This window comes from Hyaena hyaena, unplaced genomic scaffold (genome assembly GCF_003009895.1).
Source record: "Hyaena hyaena isolate Hyena2069 unplaced genomic scaffold, ASM300989v1 scaffold_74, whole genome shotgun sequence".
In the NCBI taxonomy this organism is placed as follows: domain Eukaryota; kingdom Metazoa; phylum Chordata; class Mammalia; order Carnivora; family Hyaenidae; genus Hyaena; species Hyaena hyaena.
The window spans coordinates 2502550-2522022 of NW_024080706.1; the positions used below are offsets into that span (position 1 = coordinate 2502550).

Here is a 19473-nt window from a genome sequence, read left to right on the forward strand (position 1 = left end):
AACACTTGCATTTCTGTATGTGCCTATTTCACGTTCTTGTATTGTCTTTCTTCCTTGAGCGGCCTGCCGGTTACTTTCTGTCTTAGTTAACCCAAAGGGAAACGCCAAAGGGGGGAAGCCCTGAAGAATGATTTAGAGGCCACCCAGCCGCCTCTCCAAGGAGAGGTGTCCACTGAGCGACTCTCCCCGTCCCCTACGCTGGCCCCTTTAAGAAGCAAGTCAGTCCTGATGCTGCTGTTTGTATTGCTAATCCCCAGGAGCCCCGTTTAAAAAAAAAAAAAGAAAGAAAGAAAGAAAGAAAGGGGGGGGGCGGGCAGCTGTCTCTTTAAATGTGATTTCCTTCTATTGTATTTGAATCGTGATCAGGAAAAAGGAAATGAAACCAGAGACAGAGGGAAGCTGAGCGAAAATAGACCTTCCCGAGAGAGGAGGGAGCCCGGGGACAGAGGCGCGGTGCCCTCCCCGCCCCCAGGCCGCCGCCCCCCCGCCCCCCCACTCCCTGCCCCCGGCGGCGAGCGGCGCGCAGCGACCCGGGCCGAAGGTGCGAGGGACTCGGGGCGGCCGGGCGGGCGCGCACGATCCCCGCGGGCGGCGCGGAGCCGGCGACAGCGCGCAAGCCGAGCCGGACCTGGCGGCGGCGGCGGCGGCGGCGGCGGCGGCGGCGGGACCGGGATGGAAGGTTAAGTCCTGAGCAGCAGCAGCTGCTGCAGCCGCCGGGGCCAGGCTGCGCGCCCCGGTCCCCGCCTCGGCCGCGGCGCGCCGGCAGCCGGGTGATTCGCTCTCTCTCTTTGGCGTTTGAAGGGAGCGCGGTGACTGTCCTTGAGCGCGGAGGGGCGAGCTCGCCGCCGGAGCGCCGGAGCAAGAGGAGGCGCAGGAGCGGCGGCGGCGGCGGCGCCCGAGCACCCGAAGGGGTCCGAGCCCCGGCAGCCGGCCAGCCCCGCGCCACAAAGGGAGCGCCCCCGCTGCTTGGCACGCCGCCTCCCTCGCCAATGTCCTCAGCCATCGAGAGGAAGAGCCTGGACCCATCTGAGTAAGTGTGGCTCCCCTGCCCCTTCCGCCCACGGTGACCACGGCCTGGAGCCCCGGGGGCTGCAGGGGGGCGCGGGCGGCGGGCGAGAAGGCTCCAGGTGCGCGCCCGCAGCGTGCCCTTGGCTCCCTTCGCCTGGCGCGGGGCTCCCCCTTCCCCGCGGGCGGCTCCGGGGGCACTGGGAGAGGGGCTGCGCCGCCAGCGGCAGGGAGAGGGGGCGGCCTGGCACCTCTGCGGGCCCCTCGCGGCTGCCCGGGACGCACCTCAAAGCCACCGCGGGCCAGAAAGTTTACACAGGAGCAGGCACTGGGGGAGCTTGGAGGTGCGCAGGTGCCGTCCCGAGAGCGTTTCGGGCTTGGTTCTACTCCCTTCTCCCCTCTCGCTTTCTCGGTCCCCACTCTCTTTGTCCATTTGATCCTGGAAAGGGGGACATTTCAAGCGGAGGCCTCCCCTCTTCGCCGTGCGCAGGTGGGGCGGCTGCCAGCAGCGCCGGGGCCGGGCGGGCGAGGAGGGCCGCGCGTCCGCCTAGGAGCTCTCCCCGGCCACCACGGACTTTCGAGCCCCTAAATCCGGACTTAATTTGAGTACACGTACTGCCCTCTCCCTTGGGGTCCACTGATGGCGGCCCGTGAACCTCAAAAGTTAGTGCACCATTTTGTGTCTAGATGAACTCTGGAGGCGGTGTCTCATAGCATTTTTCACGGTCTCCAAAGGGTTTGGGGTCAGGGAGCCAGAGCTCCAATGAGCATTTGCCACATTTGTTTTCGGAGCCTCGTCCTGGTTCGGAACGTTCCCGTGTTCCCAACCTATACCTCCAAACCATTCTTTAGCATTAACAAGGGGAGAAAGGGGTGTTGGAGATATCATTTTCCCGTCAGCGCAAATGCCCTTTTAAGATTCATTAGCTGTCTGGTATTGAGAATTTTTATTCCTTTGAAGTCCCCATCTAATCCTTTGAAGGGATTTGTTACACAGACCAAAGGAGCTGGTTAATAACTTGTCCATTTGTGCTTTTAAGACGCATTTGTCTTCTCTTCTTTTCTTTTCTTTTCCTGCTTTAAAGGAATTGTGCTTTCCTGATTGAAATCTCCCCCTCCCCCAGTTGCAGCCTCTATGGTGTTTATGTACATGGGTTTTACCCTCCTTACCAGCATAAACACTCAGCATGCTCTTCTAAAATACAGGAAGTACCATGATCCAGTGAGAATATAAACATCACTGTTCAGTCTTGAAGGCTCTCGCACCAGTTCTACAAGGAGCTAGGTTGGTTCTAAGGAAAACACAGCTTCCTTAAATAAGTTCTCAGGAGAAAAATAACATCCATTTTTAAAGGAATCCATCTATGCAGGCGCAGGGTTTAAAGGGTGGCCTGCATTCCCTCCCTGCCCCGTTTTTTTAAAAACCTATCTAGAATGACAACTTAGCCCTGAGTTTTCAGAGCCTGAGCAGGATCACAGTAATACAATAGGAGTGAATGGGATGAATTGGTGCCTAATGCCTTTTCGATCAACAGAATTTAGCCACTAATCCTTTTATTGGAATATAAATCTGGAGGCTTCAGTTCCCTGAAGGAGGTTTGCTCTTTTCAAAGTTTGTGCGTTTTCACTGTGATTAGTAAATTGAAACACCCTAACCTCATCGCACACAAGTCACCTACTGAAGGAAGCTCATCCTTCACTCCAATATTTGCTTAATAAAGACAGGCTCTGACTGAAGATGGACAAGCTAGTTGGGAAATAACCCTAGTACATCCCCCCCCCCACTTCCTTTATTGGGAATCATTGAAAAATTATCTCAGAAATTCAGGCTGAAGTAATATTCAGGTGTAATATTCAGGATAGGCTCTAGTATAAAATATTACTTTGAGGGTGAATCCCACCCAATTCATTAGCTTGGAACATCCACGAAAGATAATGTGATATTGTGATTAATTACAGAAAGCCAGATAGAACCAATATCTTATCCTGTCCTATCTCATCTTGGACCATCACAATGACTCTTTGCTTAACATTTCTACTGCTGAACACTATCCTACCAGATGCCTCATTTGTGTACTTACTCAAAGCCAACTTGGATCATGACTATCAGCATCTCCAATTTACAGATAGAAGCTTGCCTAGGCATTTGCCAATGAAACATGAAAGCCAACCAGAATTCACCAATGGAGAGATTTCCTTTACCAGGCATTGAGTGGCCCCTACCCCCCACCTGTAATAAGAGCAGTTCATTTTAAATCCAGGCAATTTTGCACCTAAAAGGTGCAAGTTCTCCTCTTTCACAGCTGGTTGGTAGCATCAGCATCAGGGCATTGGGCATAGTCAAGGTTCCATGAGTGTTTCTGAAAGACCACGGGCGGTGGAAAGAGAAGCATGTGTTTCTGAGCCAACGCATGTGAAGTGCGGAGGGTATTATTTTTCAGGAGGGAGGATGGCAGTCCTTATGTATAACCTGTGGAAACAAAGAAAAGCAAGTCAAGCTTCAGTGAATCCTTACAACGCTTTAAAGTCTTGAGTTTTTAAAAGAAAACTGACTTGGGTTTCACATTTTCTTTTTCTAAAAACGAGATGATCTTATGAAGGACCCTTACAATTGGTCTACAAAGCATGGACTTGGTTTCAGTATTCCTGAATATTCACAGAGAGGTGAGCACTTTAAAGAGGCACCTGAAGTTGTCAGCGTGTGTTACAACACTGATTACCTGAGTCTCATCGTCCCTAAGGATAATTGGTGCTGAGCTCTATGGGCACAGACCAATCAGGGCACAAGGCTACCTGGTAAATTAGTGTCAGCTAGAAACAGGAAACAGATTTATACCCTCAAGGTATGAAGGAGGAAACTACCTCTGGGAATTGCACGATTGGAAGCCAGTCCATTTTTTAAAACATAGTAGATTTAAAAAAATTTGCATTTGAGTCAGGTTCAAAAGACCACTTACTTGTTGTTACAAATCAACAGGTATTGGGTTTTTCTTGCATCCCATTTGGTGCTGGAATAGTTTCTTTCCATTCTCTTTATTTTCTATTTTCTTTTGGCAAATAAGATTATTTACTTTAAAATGTAAAACTGGAGTATTCAGACTCCAGGGAAGCAAAGTGAACTAGAGACACTTCTCACCTTTCAAGGAAGGAACACGTATCACAGGCTCACTGTTAGCAATTGCCTGGATGGAGATTTCAGAGTCCATTTAATTGCCTTCTACTCTCTTGAAAATAATCATTGCCCCTTGTTCATTTTCTTTCCTAAATCTGCTTTTTCCAGATCAGTTTTGCTGTTGTAAACATTTTCACAGGCAGAGAGGTCTGGTCCATGGCCTTTATAAGTCTAACAATGGCCTTAATACTTGGGGTTTTTCTCCAAGGGATTCATTCAGTAATAAGGGTGGGATGTGGAATTTCTGTAAAAAAACCAAAATTATTGGGGCACCTGGATGGCTCAGTCGGTTAAGCGTCTGACTTCGGCCCAGGTCATGATCTCACGGTTCATGGGTTCGAGCCCCACGTCAGGCTCTGTGCTGACAGCTGGCTCAGCGCCTGGAGCCTGTTTCAGATTCTGTGTCTCCCTCTCTCTCTGACCCTCCCCTGCTCACGCTGTCTCTCTCTCTCTCTCAGAAATAAATAAAATTTTAAAAAACATTAAAAAAATTAAAGAAAATTTTTCAAAAATGGTAATGAGAATTCCTGTTATATCCTAATGGCATTTTTATTTGGGAAACAAAACAACCTAAGATAATTTTTTTTATCACTTTCTTCTTTCTTCCTCACTTTTGCTCTTTGTGTGGTTGGAAGGGCCTAGGTTAGGATGGCAGGTTGATTCGACAGGGAATTTACAGATGTTAAGCCCTCTGGGTAGTGCGCTGTCCCTGAAGTAAGTAACTCTTTTAGCCTGGAGTGTCTCTCCTGGGGCTGGGCAGTGCCCTTGAGTCTAGGCATGGGAGGAGGAAAAGAAGGAGAAAAGCCAAGAAACAGAGGAGAGTAGGAGGGGAGAGTGGAAAAAAGATAAAAAGAGGGCAGCCCAGAAAGTGCTGGGCCACGGGCAGGGGTGCACAACCCCAGAGGGGCACCTCTCGGTGCCCTGCATTCACTTATGTAGCATGGAGAGGGGAGACCTAGCTCCCTCCAGGCCTGACTCGGGCTCGCGGGGCCTCTCTGCAGTCTGGCCTCAGGTTGTGGAGCCCCGTCCTTTCTCCGGATGTCACCAACAGGCACCTAACTGTCCTCTTGGACCCAGAGCGGTCCCTGACCCCCAGTGCTTGTCACGTGATTGTCTCTAATGCTTGGTCTCCTCTCCAGGGAGCCAGTGGATGAAGTGCTGCAGATCCCCCCGTCCCTGCTGACATGCGGCGGCTGCCAGCAGAACATCGGGGACCGCTACTTCCTGAAGGCCATCGACCAGTACTGGCATGAGGACTGTCTGAGCTGTGACCTCTGCGGGTGCCGCCTGGGCGAGGTGGGGCGTCGCCTCTACTACAAGCTGGGCCGGAAGCTCTGTCGGAGGGACTACCTCAGGTAAGCTTGGTCGATGCCTGGAGTCCTGAGCAGGGAGGGGGCAGTCCACAGACCTTTTGAGTGTAGGTTTGCCTCTTCCGCTCTGGCCAGGGGCTGGGCCTAGCTGCCCCCCATGCAGAGAAGAAGTGGGCATCTCTTCCTGTTTGAGGAGCATATTCTCAGGGATGCATTCCTATGTGGCAAAATACTAATTTTTTAAAGGTGAGAGAATGATAAACATGAAATGCTGAGTAGTAGTTCCCTGGGGAGGGGGGAGCATCAGGAAAGAGGGCTGGGGAGGGATATACAAAGCCTGACCGAAGGACCCAGGCGTGCTGGAATTGACCAGTTTGAGGGTGGGTTCTTAGGAGCGCATTTAATGCTTCAAAACATATATCTAGGTTGTAAATCATTTTTTGTAGGACCCCCAATATTATGTGAGGAGACATTTAAAAGCTCCAAACTTTTTTTTTTTTAAGTTATTTCTTTTGAGAGAGAGAGCATGGGAGGGGCAGAGAGCGAGAGAGGGAGACAGAGAATTGCAAGCAGGCTCTGCACTGTCCGGACAGAGCCCCCCAGGGGACTCCAACCCATCAACCGTGAGATCATGACCTGAGCTGAAATTAAAGATGCCAGCTGAGTCGCCCAGGTGCCCAGGAAAGCTCCAAGCTTTTGACAATGACAGAGCAAAGGCTCTGAAGTCAGCTATCAGTGTGAGTTCCCACACCTCAGCGTTTTAGCTATGTGACATTGGGCAAGCTACTTATCCTTCTTCAGCCTTGATTTCCTCATCTATAGAAATGGGGATAATAACCCCACCTACTTCCAAAGACTCGGCAAGGATTAGATGGGGCAATACATGTAAAGTACTTGGTTCGGGTGCGTGAATGTCAAACAGATGTTTGCTGCTCTTGTGACCAACCCTCATGACGGGCCCATCGAGTCTTTTCCTACCTAATGAACAAAGAGGCAGAAGAACAGAAGGAAAAATAGGAACTCTACCACACCCAGTGAGACAGGAGCGGGGGACATCTCTGATGCTCCATGTCATGCTGCTGGCCATGTGCGTTTTCCAGCACTCAACGAGTGCCTTGGCCCGGAATGTTCTAGCATTTCCAGTTTCATATTAGCTGCTGTGGAGGTAGCTCTGTGCCCTCTACTGTCAGATCTGCTCAGCTGTATAGCTGTCAGCTTTTTGCCATCTTCCTGGGGCACAGGGTCTGTGGAGCATGCAGCCCTAATACATTAGGACCACCCAACCCAGGGAAGCTTGTTTAGACTCCAGTGCCCTTGGCAGCCAGGCTACTTCTTCCTCCCAAACCTGCCCTCAGAGCATTTTTACATTAAAAAAAAAAAAATGCAGGCAATTCCACGGTGAAGGAAGCTTATCTGTTTACCCAGAGACTGATAGAATAAGTGCTTTTTCTTCCCTAAATTCTCTGATAAATTCCTTGCAAATTTAGTGGTTCAGAGAAAATAAGTAGTTTTCAACGATCATGATTATAATTGTGGTCCATTTTTTATGAAGTTACCAGAAAAGGGAACCAGGATGAATAGAGACCTGATTTTGCCTGCTACCAGTTTGCCAAGTCAGTGCAGAAAGCAGACGGGTAAATGATTCCCATTGGGCCCCCTGACTACATCCCTGTCAAATCATTTGAATCTTATTAAATGAAGTGCAGATAGAGTAAGGTCAAAAGAGCCCCGGCTTCTCCCTATCTCTGTGGCTTTATATAACATTCAAGAATAAGCCCAGTGCTGCCTGAGCTTGTTAATCTTTTGCATTTTTAAAAAGAAGAGGAAAAAAATTGTCTGGGAGAACCCAATGTTAATTAACTTGTGTCTTGGTGACATGAAGTAATTCTTCTCCCTGCTACATTCCTAGGCAACATGTTAATTAACTCTGTGTTAGTGCAGCCATCCTTTAATATTTATATTATTGTTATTAAAATGGGCAGGAGAAAGCTTAAGACATTGACACCTCTTGACAGAGGAGAAAAATCATCTTTGGCTTCAGGAATCGTCCTGTAGCCGTGGACTTGCTTACTCGCATTCTTAACATATCTGGCAGAGTCTTTTAAAGAGGCAAGTTGGGGTGGGGTGACTATCTGGGGGTCCTGTGATGGGGTTCAGTCTTCTCCCCAACCCCCCCAAGAGAACTACTCCTCTTGAGGTTTCCCCACGGCTGACTTGCCTGTTACAGTCCTTTGCAGACATTTAACCTCAAATATTTATGAAATCCCCAGTGTCACCCTAAACCCAGCTGCTGCTGTGATATGTTTCTGGGAGGGAACCTAATCATAGCCATTAATGTCAGCGCCGGGCCCAGATTCCCTCGGATCCCTTTCTACCAACTTTTGTGTGCAGTGCACCCCATTCCCCAGTGGTTTTACTTGCAACAGCCAGGCCTGCCTCTGTTAGAGCCAGTAGTGTGCCCACTGCCCCCCAGACCCCAGCAGACCTTGCTGTTAGCCAGTGACCGGCAGTGTGGGAGCACCAAAGCCTCACAGCCTTGCCTGGAGCCCGGCAGACCTGGAAATGTAACTTACACCCCAGAGTCCCCGTGCCATCAGCCCAGAGCTCCCTCCCTCTGAGGACCTTTGCTGGAGATTGCAAGTTTGCTTGCCTTTCTCCCCTTCTATCCAGCTTCCCTTGCTGCTTTATCGGTTTCTCCCGAGAATGCATCCTTAATAATTCCTCTCCTCGGGGTCGGCTTCGGGGATATCCAGCCTAAGGCACCAATTCTTGGTGCCAGAGGTGAATGCTCAAATTAGATGTCAAGTCCTGGTTTACTTTTCCTTTTGGTAGAATCTCAGAAGGCCAGAGCTGGAAGGGGCGGCAGAGACCTTTTCTTCCAGTTCCCTTGATTTTTTTTTTTTTTGCATACTTTATTTTTTATTTATTTATTTTTTATTTTTTTACAAATAGTTTATTGTCAAGTTGGTTTCAGTTCCCTTGTTTTTATAGCCCGAGAGCCATTTGCTCCGGGGCACCTGGCTAGTTAGACCTGAGCTTGCCTCCCAGATATTAGTCCTTTGTCCTTCCCCTCATTAACTGCCTGATGTGTATTGTAATTTACCCCCAACTTCCCTTTAATAAATGCTCTCCTTCCTTAAGGGTCACACACCCCAGGCGTTGGCTTCATTCCACGCACTCTGTTTTGTGAGTCGTTTATTCCTGCTCAGTCCCAAACTCAACTTACTGAACAGTCAGAAAACCAGAACTGTCTTTCCACTCTGTGACCTCCAAGGTGGCAGTTTCCTACAGCTCCACCATCTGCTACGTTGGGTTAAAATGTTCTTCCCCCTAGGATGAGTTTGCTCCCAGGTGGTGCCTTGAAAACACTTAGAGATCCTCAAATGCAAAGCAGGATTCAGGGGGAAATTAGCTGGCACTGTATCTAACTCTCAGCCCTTTACCCATGATCGCATCTTCCTGATTCCATTAATTCTGCCCAAATGTTTCAAAATTTGTCAATTGCATCTGTCTCCCCTGCAGCCTCTCAGAACGTACCAAGTGATTCTCCGTTATTCGGAAGTTCATAAGAACTTCCAGTAAGAAAAAGCATTTGCCTAAAACTTTCCTAAGGGTTTTATGTGGAAAGGACCTGCTAATGTGCCATGTTAGCAGGCACATGTGAAAATGACTTCTTGTAAGTGCTGATGGATAGGGGCACACGTACCCCAATGTTCATAGCAGCACTCTCAACAATAGCCAAATCATGGAAAGAACCTAAGTGTCCATCAACTGACGAATGGATCAAGAAAATGTGGTTTATCTATACAATGGAATACTACATGGCAATGAGAAAGAATGAAATCTGGCCATGTGTAGCTACGTGGACGGAACTCAAGGGTGTTATGCTGAGCAAAATAAGTCAGGCAGAGAAGGACAGATACCATATGTTTTCACCTATAAGTTGAACAGTAGAAACTTAACAAAGGACCATGGGGGAGGAGAAGGGGAAAGAATAGTTGGGGAGAGGAAGGGAGGCAAACCATGAGAGACTCTTGAATACTGAGAACAAACTGAGGGCTAATGGGGGTGGGGGAGAGGGGAAGGGGGGTGATGGGCATGGAGGAGGACACTTGTTGGGATGAGCACTGGGTGTTATATGGAAACCAACTTGACAATAAGCTATGAAGGAAAAAAAAAACGACTTCCTATAGCAGGACTGTGCCATTGGGAATACACCTGACGTGTTAAAACATAACCAATATTGGCTTAGCCTTTGATCGTTGGTGCTTTGACAATGCTCAGTTTGATCCTTCTCATAAGGAGGTAGATGCTTTGGTCACTGCCATTTCAGAAGCTCAGAGAAGTCTGAGGTCCCACCAAGGCTACTCAGTACTCTGCGCTACAGCCTTGGACTGAACCTGGGTCTTCTGATTCCAGTATTTGCACTATTCCACTCTCACAGGCTGACTGCAACACCTCAGCCTGCATCAGAATCACCTGGAAATGCTTCTTTTTAAAATGTTTTTAAATGTTTTATTTATTTTTGAAAGAGAGAAAGAGACAGCATAAGCAGGGGAGGGTCAGAGAGAGAGGGAGACCCAGAATCCGAAGACAGCCTCCAGGCTATGAGCTAGCTGTCCGCACAGAGCCCAATGTGGGGCTCAAACCCACGAATCATGAGATCATGACCTGAGCTGAAGCCAGACGCTTAACCAACTGAACCACTCAGGCGCCCCTGGAAGTGCTCCTTAACCAGACAGGCAGCCTCACCCCCAGAGTGTCTCAGTCAGAAGGCCTCAGAATGTGCATTTCTAGCAAGTTCCCATTTCTAGCAAATGGTGCTGGCCCCAGGACCACAGCTTGAGATCCACTGCACTGAGCCCTGCCATGTTGCCTCTCCCATCTTGACATTGAATATTGCTTGAAATAAGTGACTGACTGAGACTTAGGGGAGTCTTGATTACAGCATCAGAAGAGAAGTTTCTCCAGAGATTCACACCAATGGAGCAGTGAGGACCTTGAAGTATGCTCTTCCATTCAATGTGGAGAGATACTGTTTGTCTCCCAGGTCTCTGAGGCACAGTTAACTGCACTGAGTGTCTTCTGTCAAACTCCCTCTGTCTCCCGGAAGCTGGGGCCCCAGTGAACAGTCATGCACCGGTGGCCATTTTAGTTTATGGAGGAGTTTGAGACCAGCCTTCCCCATGGGTGGAATCAGTAGCTGTTGACATGATAGAATATGAGAGCCTCAGAAAGATGCCCATTGCATTGTATTACTGGTCAGGTCCCTCTCAGAGAGTCCCCAGGGGTTTCCTCCAGCTGCTCTCCTAAAATGAAAGCTCTCCTGGGAAGGGACACACAGTATATGCCTAACAACTTAAATCACTTCAGCCAAGATGCTTCTCCACCCAAGAGGGGCCCAGGGCAGCCTGGAGTGGTGGCCTCGGACAGGGGGAGCTCAGAAAAGGGGCAGGTGATGCCAAACACAGATGCCACGGGTTGTGGCCTCATGCCACAGTACCTCCTTTCCTCTAGAAAAGACTCTTCCTTGCCACCCATCTCTTCTTTGCTTCCCGACGTGTTGGAAATTGAGCCTCCTATATGGAACCCATCCTCAAACTCTTTCTTCTAGTATTGTCTCTGTCACCGTCTTCTTAGCTTTTCTTTATGTTCATCCCCCCCCCCCAGGCTTTTTGGCCAAGATGGTCTCTGTGCATCCTGTGACAAGCGGATCCGTGCCTACGAGATGACAATGCGGGTGAAAGACAAAGTGTATCACCTGGAATGTTTCAAATGCGCCGCCTGTCAGAAGCACTTCTGTGTGGGCGACAGATACCTCCTCATCAACTCTGACATAGTGTGTGAACAGGACATCTATGAATGGACTAAGATCAATGGAATGATCTAGGCCCAAGTACCCCAGCATCTCCGGGGAATGTTTCACTGAAGTCACTGTCTCCATGGGGTCTTCATTCTTGGGCATTCTGGGGATTGGAGGGTGGGATGAGGCATTTCTTAGGGGATGGTGGACCCTCTCTGGCCACCAAGACACAGCACCCAAGTGACATAGTGCAAGGGACAAGACTTAACTGTGACAGAATGATCAGCCTTGAGGAGAGCTTATGGACAATGGCCACAGCCCAACCATAGTAATTGACAAGATTAGTAAAGGAAAGGAGTGTTGGACAGGCAGGCATGTGCCATCAACCTAGAACTTCACACTTACAGAAAAGGACTTGTGTAAAGACTCGTTAGGACCTTGACCCTTGAAAATTAGAGATGTGCAATTGGTTTATTTTCTTCCTTGCTTTTATGACAGCCCTGCTCCAATCACTGTCCTCCACACAAAGGAAGGACAGAGAAGAGGGTGGCCATCCTTTCTTCTTGGCCACCTTCCCAAGGCCTTAAGCTTTGGACCCAAGAGAAACTGCATGGAGACACATTTCAGTTGAGAATGGAAACTGCAACTTTTAACCAAACAATTATTTAAAGCAATGCTAATGAATCACTGTTTTTAGATAGCCTGGTTTTGAGGTGAGGAGTTCCACAGATTGTTTCTATACAAATGTAAATCTAAAGACAAAAGTTGTTCAACTATTTTATTATCTTAGATTATATCAAAGTATTTGCTGTGTGTAGTTAAAAAAAAAAACCTCTGCAGACAATAAAAATGACAGACTAATATGAAGTGTTGTTTACTTGATTATGACTTAGATTTTGGGTTGGCAGGAAAATGGCTTTTTATACTGTAAAGGAGAAGTAAATAAGCAATTTACTTTTAGGTCAGATAAAAACTTCCCATTTATTGCTAGGGTTTATATGAGGCAGGCACGTTTCTGTAATACTAGCAATTATATAACAGGTCATCATGTAGCTCAGAGGGATGTAGAATAATTAAATTGTTATTGTAAAATGAGCATTTCACTTCAGCATTGTGTAGAATGAACGGAAGGCAAGATCATTGCCTTTGGGAAACCTGTAACCTAGAAAGGACACAAATACATAAAACAGATTCCCTTTGGGAGAGAAGGTAATTACCTAGCTTGAAATGTGGCAAAGATGCTGAGCTTGACACTTCGATTTTCCAAGATGTGTGTCTCAGGGTATTTTATGACAAGTGGTTAAGAGGACCTTACTTTGAGGATTTAAAGCAGGCCATCTTGGCTTCTGCCTTTGCCTTCCACCCTCTGCTCGCTGCCATGAACTGACTCAGAGCACCACCTGCTGGTCATCACACATCCGCTTGCTAGTCCAAACCCATCCTAGTGAGAGACAAACCTAGATGGACATACTTCTCGATTGTTTCATAAAAATATTGGCAAGCACCAAGAAGTCTTAATGTGTTTAATTATCAAGACATCAGAAACATGCATCTAATGTTACAGTTAATTAACTGTGGTATTCCTGTTAAGGTAGGTTTGTTTGTTTTTTCTTCTAGAGGAGAAATAAGTAATGTCTCTTTGTCTATAAAATGCTAAAGCAGTTGAGAAATTTGATGACTTAAGGTGACCTATTTAAAGGAAGTCTAATTAAGGGCGCCTGGGTGGCTCAGTCAGGTAAGCGGCCAACTTTGGCTCAGGTCATAATCTCAGTCTGTGAATTCAAGCCCCACGATGGGTTCTGTGCTGGCAGCTCAGAGCCTGGAACCTGCTTTAGGTTCTGTGTCTCCCTCGCTCTCTGTCCCTTTCCTGCTCTCTCTCTCTCTCAAAAATAAATAAACATTTAAAAAAACTTTAAAAAAAGAAGTCTAATTATATTGCATTGCAACTCAGGTGGTGGTAACTTGCTGCCAGTGAATGGAATGTTTGTTCCAAATCAATATAAGGGATGTGATTCTCAAATTGTGGTCCCTCACCCAACAGTATCAGCATCACTTGAAAGGAAGTGATTTACTAAAACATTTTTTTAATTAAAAGATTAAAATTTAGGGGCACCTGGGTGGCTTAGTTGGTTAAGTGTCCAACTTCAGCTCAGGTCATGATCTCACGGTTTGTGAGGTCAAGCCCCGTGTCAGGCTCTGTGCTGACAGCTCAGAGCCTGGAGCCTTCTTCGGATTCTGTGTCTCCTTCTCTCTCTCTGCCCTCCCCTGCTCTCTCTCTCTCTCTCTCTCTCTCTCTCTCTCTTTCTCTCAAAGATAAGCATTAAAAATTTTTTAAAGATTAAATTTTATTAAAAGTTATTTATTAAAAATGGAGATTCATGGTTTCTACCCCAGACAGAGTGATTCCGAAACTCAAAATGGAGTTAAGCAATCTATGCTTTAACAAGCCCTGAAGATGATTCTGATTCATGTTCAAGTTTGAGAATGACTGTTCTCAAACATTCCAGTTAGGCAGATCATGTGCTCTTAGGTTGCTAATAGTTAATATTTGACATAAAGGTTAATCACAGTAGCTTTTCCACATGTGGACAAGCACCTTCTCCTCATGGCCCCTAAACTGAAAAGTTATACAAAATTTTGTCACTCAGCTAACAGTGGTGATCTACCAGATCAATCACAATGCAGTCTACCATTTTTAGCCATAACGGCATTAATTATAATAATGATAAGAATGTGTGTGTGTGTGTGTGTATTAGCTATGTATCTTGTGGGTGGTATCAGGCAAAATAAAAATGATTCTTGCTTTGGAAGTATAAACTTTATTCTTAATCCCCATTGTAGTACAAAACGAGATTCAAAAACTCAGCCAATACTCTGTCATCCTCACTAAACCAACAGTGAATATTTTCCATGTGTCAATGGTACCACCTTGCAGAATTGTGAATGCACAAGTAGAGTCTTTGTGGCAAGTCACCCCAAGGGCCCAAATGTCTAACCCACAATGGACTTGAGAGGAAAAAAAAAACACATAAAGGGACTTCATGAGGGACCAGCTCTTGGAGTCTACTTGTGGTCTTTGCCTGAGTGTGTAACCCGTGTGCCCCAGACCCAGACTTAGGAGAACCAGACACCTGCACCCTTCCCTGGTCTATGTCTTAAGTCAGCAGTTTGCTGAAACATTGTGTTTCCTTTTATCTTATGAATGTCTTAGGTCCTGAACCGGCTTAATTTTATTGCTGTCTCTAATAGAACAACTGCTTCTAGGGGAATATTGGAATCCTACAAAGTTAAAATAGAGCACTGGCTGGGAACATCATCAGAAGACTTGGGTTTGAATTGCAATGACATGACTTTATTTACTTAACAAACACTTTCATACCACTTACCATGTGCCAGGCACTATTCCAAGTGCTTTACAAATATTCCCTCTTAATCCACATAACAGCCCTATGTGGCAGTTTCTATTTATTATCATCCACATTTTACTGCCAGGGAAACTGAAGCAGAGACAAGTTTAGTCACTTGCCTACAGAGCTACAGCTAATAAATGACATAAGTAGGCTGTCACTGAAAACTTTCACCCTGTGTTCCGCTGCCTCTTTCTCAAGCTCACCTCTCTGAACCTCAAGTTTTTCATTTGCAAAATAAAGAAAATTAATACCTTGCTCCCCAGCCTATTCGAAAATATTTGAATTTGGTCTAGCCAGAAATGTAACCAAAGCATAATAGCACAAGATTAGCACCATAAGAAAGATACGTAAAAAGTGCTATGGAAACATAGATAAGGAAACAATTAAATCAGCTCAGAGGTGGTTATCTGGAGTAAAGAGGAAATCACATTTGAAATGACCCTGGACCAGGAAGGAGGTGACAAGGCAAGAGCAAAGACTCAGAGACCTTGACCTTGCAGAGCAAGTCAGGTAAGCCCAGAGTTTTCATGGTGGGCGGGCTGTGGCTGGAGAGGAGCTGAAGCTAGTGAGGAAATAGAGGAGATGGGGTTTGCCGCAATTTTGAGACCAAATGGCAAATCAAAATCAAAACCAAGGAATCTGGGGGTGGGAGGGAGGGAGCATGATGGGCCTGTAATATCTCATTATGCCAGTAAGTGAGGAAGTACTAAAAAGGGGGGGGGGGGCGGTGCAGAGGAATGTCTGGAATGTCACCAGAACAAAGAAGCCAGCTTGAAAGGTCTATCAATGGCCAAATCTGGGACAATTTGACTAACAAAGTAATTAAGTACAGTAATAAATTATAAACCATGGTGGGGGGGGGTAAGAATCTGTGAGTTCACACCAACAGTAAGTAAATGGAGACAAGGGAAGACTCTTGCTCACAGCAGAATCTTGAGTGCCAACTAGCAAATGTGAAGACAGTATGGGAGTTGGAAGCTCATCATTTGCAACAATCATAGTAAGATCATGGACTCAAACAAGTTCATCAATAGTTGTTAAATTTCAACAGAAAAGAACAGGATATTGGGATGGTCTTAAAGTGCCTTCCCATATATTGCTTATTATTTGCAAGAGGAGAAACTAGTAATTACACAGTGGAGAAATTGGATAACCCTTTGATCAGGTGATCAATGAGGGGAAGACAGACACTGTGTGTCCCCAGATGTGATAGTCTGTAAGGGACACAACATCATTCATTTTGGTATTGTGGCCAAGAATGTATAATGTGAATTTAGTTATGAAACAAATTTTCAGACAAACTCAAAATGAGGAACATTGTATTTTTTAAAAAGAGGGGGAATATGGACTCTATCCTCAAAAGTTCCAACGTATAAAAGAAAAAGAAAGTGTGTGAAAATGTCCAGATTAAAGAAGGCTAAGAAAAGGTGACAACTAAATCCAATTCATGGCCCTTCACTGAATCCAATCCTGGAGGGGGGAAAAAGGCTATGCAGGACATCATTAGGTCAATTGATAAAAGCAGAATATGAAAGGGTAGATTAGTTCAAAGTATTATACAAATATTAAATTTACTGAGGTGATAACTATACTATGGTTACGCAAAAGAATATCCCAATAATTAGGAAATACCCACTGAAACGTTTAGGAGTAAACGGTCATGATGTATGTAACTTAGTCTCAAGTGATTGAGAAAGATATATGTGTGTGTATGAGGGTGTGTGAATAAATGGTAAAGCAAATGGGGTAAAATGTTAATGGGCAAATCTAGATAAAAGATATACAAGTATAGTATTTTTATTCTTGCAACTTTTCTGTAAGTATGATACTATTTACAAATAGTTTTTTAAAAACTCAGGAATGTAACCTTTATTTGTTTTGGACTTTGGGTTCAACTAGAAGAATAGGAGAAAGGAAAAATATAGTTTAAAAGTCAGTGATATACTACTACCATTTGTCGCAATTTTAATGTACTTTTGACCTTAGAAACAAAGGTCATGTGTCTCAAGCAAGCAATCCTTCCCCCCCAACCCCCCACACATATAATGTGAATGATGTGCTTAGTAGGATTCACTTAGTGCCAATTTTTGAAGCAGGTTATTTCTCAACCTTATAAAATGAGCTGACTACAAATTCTGCATTTCCTTTGTAATTAGGATCAAGATTTAATCATCTGGCTCTAAAATGTGTGTATTATAGGACCAGGAATCTAAGCTATAATGTTTTCTACATAGATCTAAGCATGGAGTTAAAACAAGTTTCAAAGCAGTAAGGTCACTTCCATTCTCTACCAGTGGCTACGCCTTAATTCTCCCATAAAATCATCACTTCTCTGAGCTAATAGAATCTTTGAAGCTAAATCAAGTCAATTTCCATTGTCACATTGTGAAGCTTTTGAACTGCACTCACTGAATTATCCTATTCGATGGCTACCCTGAAGATGGCTTTGTGGTGATTCTAAGAAAATCCCCAGCAGCAGCTTGTGTGTGGCCCAGCCTTTGCGCCCCACCCCATTCATTCTCATTACTTAATGGCAACTCAAGGCAAATGCCCACCCCCTTAGATATACAGTAGGTAAAACAGATACAGAGGCAATGTAATGTGGCACTGGAATGGACACTGGAATGGAAATGAAAAATCTGATTTTGCCTCTGATTAAGAGTGCATCTTTAAGTAGACCTCAGTTTCCTCATCTGCATGAGGAGGCATTCATTGTAGATTATCTCTAGGAAGTTGCTCCTCAAAATGTGATTTACAGACTCTTAAGTATGGACATCGGGATTAAGGGTTTGTTACAGCCAGTCTCCAAAATGCCCCCAACGATTCTTGTGTTTGTCGTCTCTTTCCATATCAAGTAGAGCTAACCTGTCTAGCCAATAGGATATTGCAGAAGTGACAGAGTGTAATTTCTGAGGTTAGGTCATAAAACACTTGGTGGCTTCTACCGGGCAGCCTCCTGGATCACTTGCTGTGGAGAAAACCACCTGCCATGCCATGAAGACGTACCAACAGCTTCATAGGAAGGTCCATGTGGTGAAAGACTGGATATTTTCTTTTTCTTTTTTTTTCTTTTTTTAAATATTTTATTATTTCTGAGAGAGGGAGAGAGACAGCGTGAGCAGGGGAGGGTCAGAGAGAGAGGGATACAGAATCTGAAACAGGCTCCAGGATCTGAGCTAGCTGTCAGCACAGAGCCCGACACGGGGCTCGAACCCACGAACCGTGAGATCATGACCTGAGCCGAAGTCAGACGCTTAACCGACTGAGCCACCCAGGCGCCCCAAGACTGGATATCTTCAATTTAAGTTTGGGAGCAAGTCAAGGGTGCCCTACCATCTTAACTTCTATTCAGCACATACTGGAGCTTTTAACCAATGATATAAAGCAAGAGCAAAGAATTAGAAGGCATATGGATCAGGAAAGAAGTAAAACTGTCTTTCATAAACAGAATGATTATGTAGGAAATCTGAAGGAACCTGAAGAAGGAGAAGGAGGAGGAGGAGAAGGAGGGAGAGGAGGAGGAAAAGAAGAGAGAAGAAAAAAACCACCTAGAACTAGTAAGTTTAGCAAGGCACACGATATAAAAATCAACTGTATTTACATACACTAGCAAAGAGCAATAAGAAATTGAAAAAAAGTTAAATACCATTTAAAACAGTGTAATAATATTAAATACTTAGGGATAGATTTAACAAAATGCCAAAACCTATACTCTGAAAACTGCCGAACACTGCTGAGAATAATTAAGGAAGACATTAGAAAAATGAAGAGCAAAACTATGTACGTGGATCTGAAGATTTAATACTGTTAAACTAAATCACCAAATTGATCTATACATTCAACACAATCCCAGCCAAGATCCCAGGAAGCTTTTTAGAGGGTAGAAAGTCCAAAGTAATTCTAAAATTTGCACAAAATGCAAAGAATCTAAATGGAAAAACAGTTCTGAAAAAAACAAACTTGGGGGCTCACCTCTTACCTAATCAAGACAGTGTGATATTGGTGTAAGGACAGACAATGGAACAAAGCACATAGTCCAGAAATAAACACACATATATGGTCAATTGATTTTTGACAAAATGCTAAGGTAATTCAATAGGGTAATTCTAATGGTGGTGTAATAATTGGAAATCTATACACACCACACATACAGAGAGAGAGAGAGAGAGAGAGATATCTCAATCCTTCATGCTATACAAACTCAAAATCAATCATAGATCAAATGTAAATCATAAAAACATACAATTTCTAAAGACAATATAAGAGAAAACGTTGCAATCTTGGGGTAGGTGACAATTTCTTAGGTGCAAAATGAACAGCATACATTGTAAAGTAAAGAACTGATAAGGGGCACCTGGATGGCTCAGTGGATTAAGTGTCTGACTCTTGATTTGGGGTCAGGTCACGATCTCACAGTTCATGGGTTTGAGATCCCTGCATCGTAGGGCTCTGTGCTGACAGAGCAGAGCCTGCTTGGGATCCTCTGTCTCTCTCTCTTTCTCTGCTTCTCCCCCATGAGCTCTCTCTGTCTCTCAAAAATAAACATTTTTTTTAATTTCATGAAATGAAATTTGTAGACATTTTAGCATGTCTTCCAAAAATATCATTAAGAAAATGAAAAGACAGGGCACCTGGGTAGGTGAGTGGGTTAAGCATCTGACTTCGGCTCAGGTCATGATCTCCCTGATGGGACCGTGGGTTCAAGCCCCACGTTGGGCTCTGTGCTGACAGCTCAGAGCCTGGAGCCTGCTTTGGATTTTGTGTCTCCCCCTC

The 19473-nt window shown here is 45.3% G+C and overlaps 1 protein-coding gene across 1 annotated transcript; it reads left to right on the forward strand.

The window, feature by feature from the left end:
- Nucleotides 1–646: 646 nt before the first annotated feature.
- On the forward strand, nucleotides 647–12157 carry LMO2 (LIM domain only 2). Its single transcript, XM_039233404.1, has 4 exons — nucleotides 647–679; nucleotides 802–1030; nucleotides 5317–5532; nucleotides 11158–12157. Exons 1-4 carry the CDS (start codon nucleotides 673–675, stop codon nucleotides 11375–11377), a joined length of 672 nt encoding a protein of 223 aa, XP_039089335.1. The 5' UTR covers nucleotides 647–672; the 3' UTR covers nucleotides 11378–12157.
- The last annotated feature ends 7316 nt before the right edge of the window (nucleotides 12158–19473 follow it).

Bases quoted from the DNA above. Each gene is read 5' to 3' on its own strand.
- LMO2 (XM_039233404.1), top strand. The intron at 1,031-5,316 runs GTAAGTGTGGCT...TCTCCTCTCCAG, and splicing joins AAGAGCCTGGACCCATCTGA to GGAGCCAGTGGATGAAGTGC. The intron at 5,533-11,157 runs GTAAGCTTGGTC...CCCCCCCCCCAG, and splicing joins TGTCGGAGGGACTACCTCAG to GCTTTTTGGCCAAGATGGTC.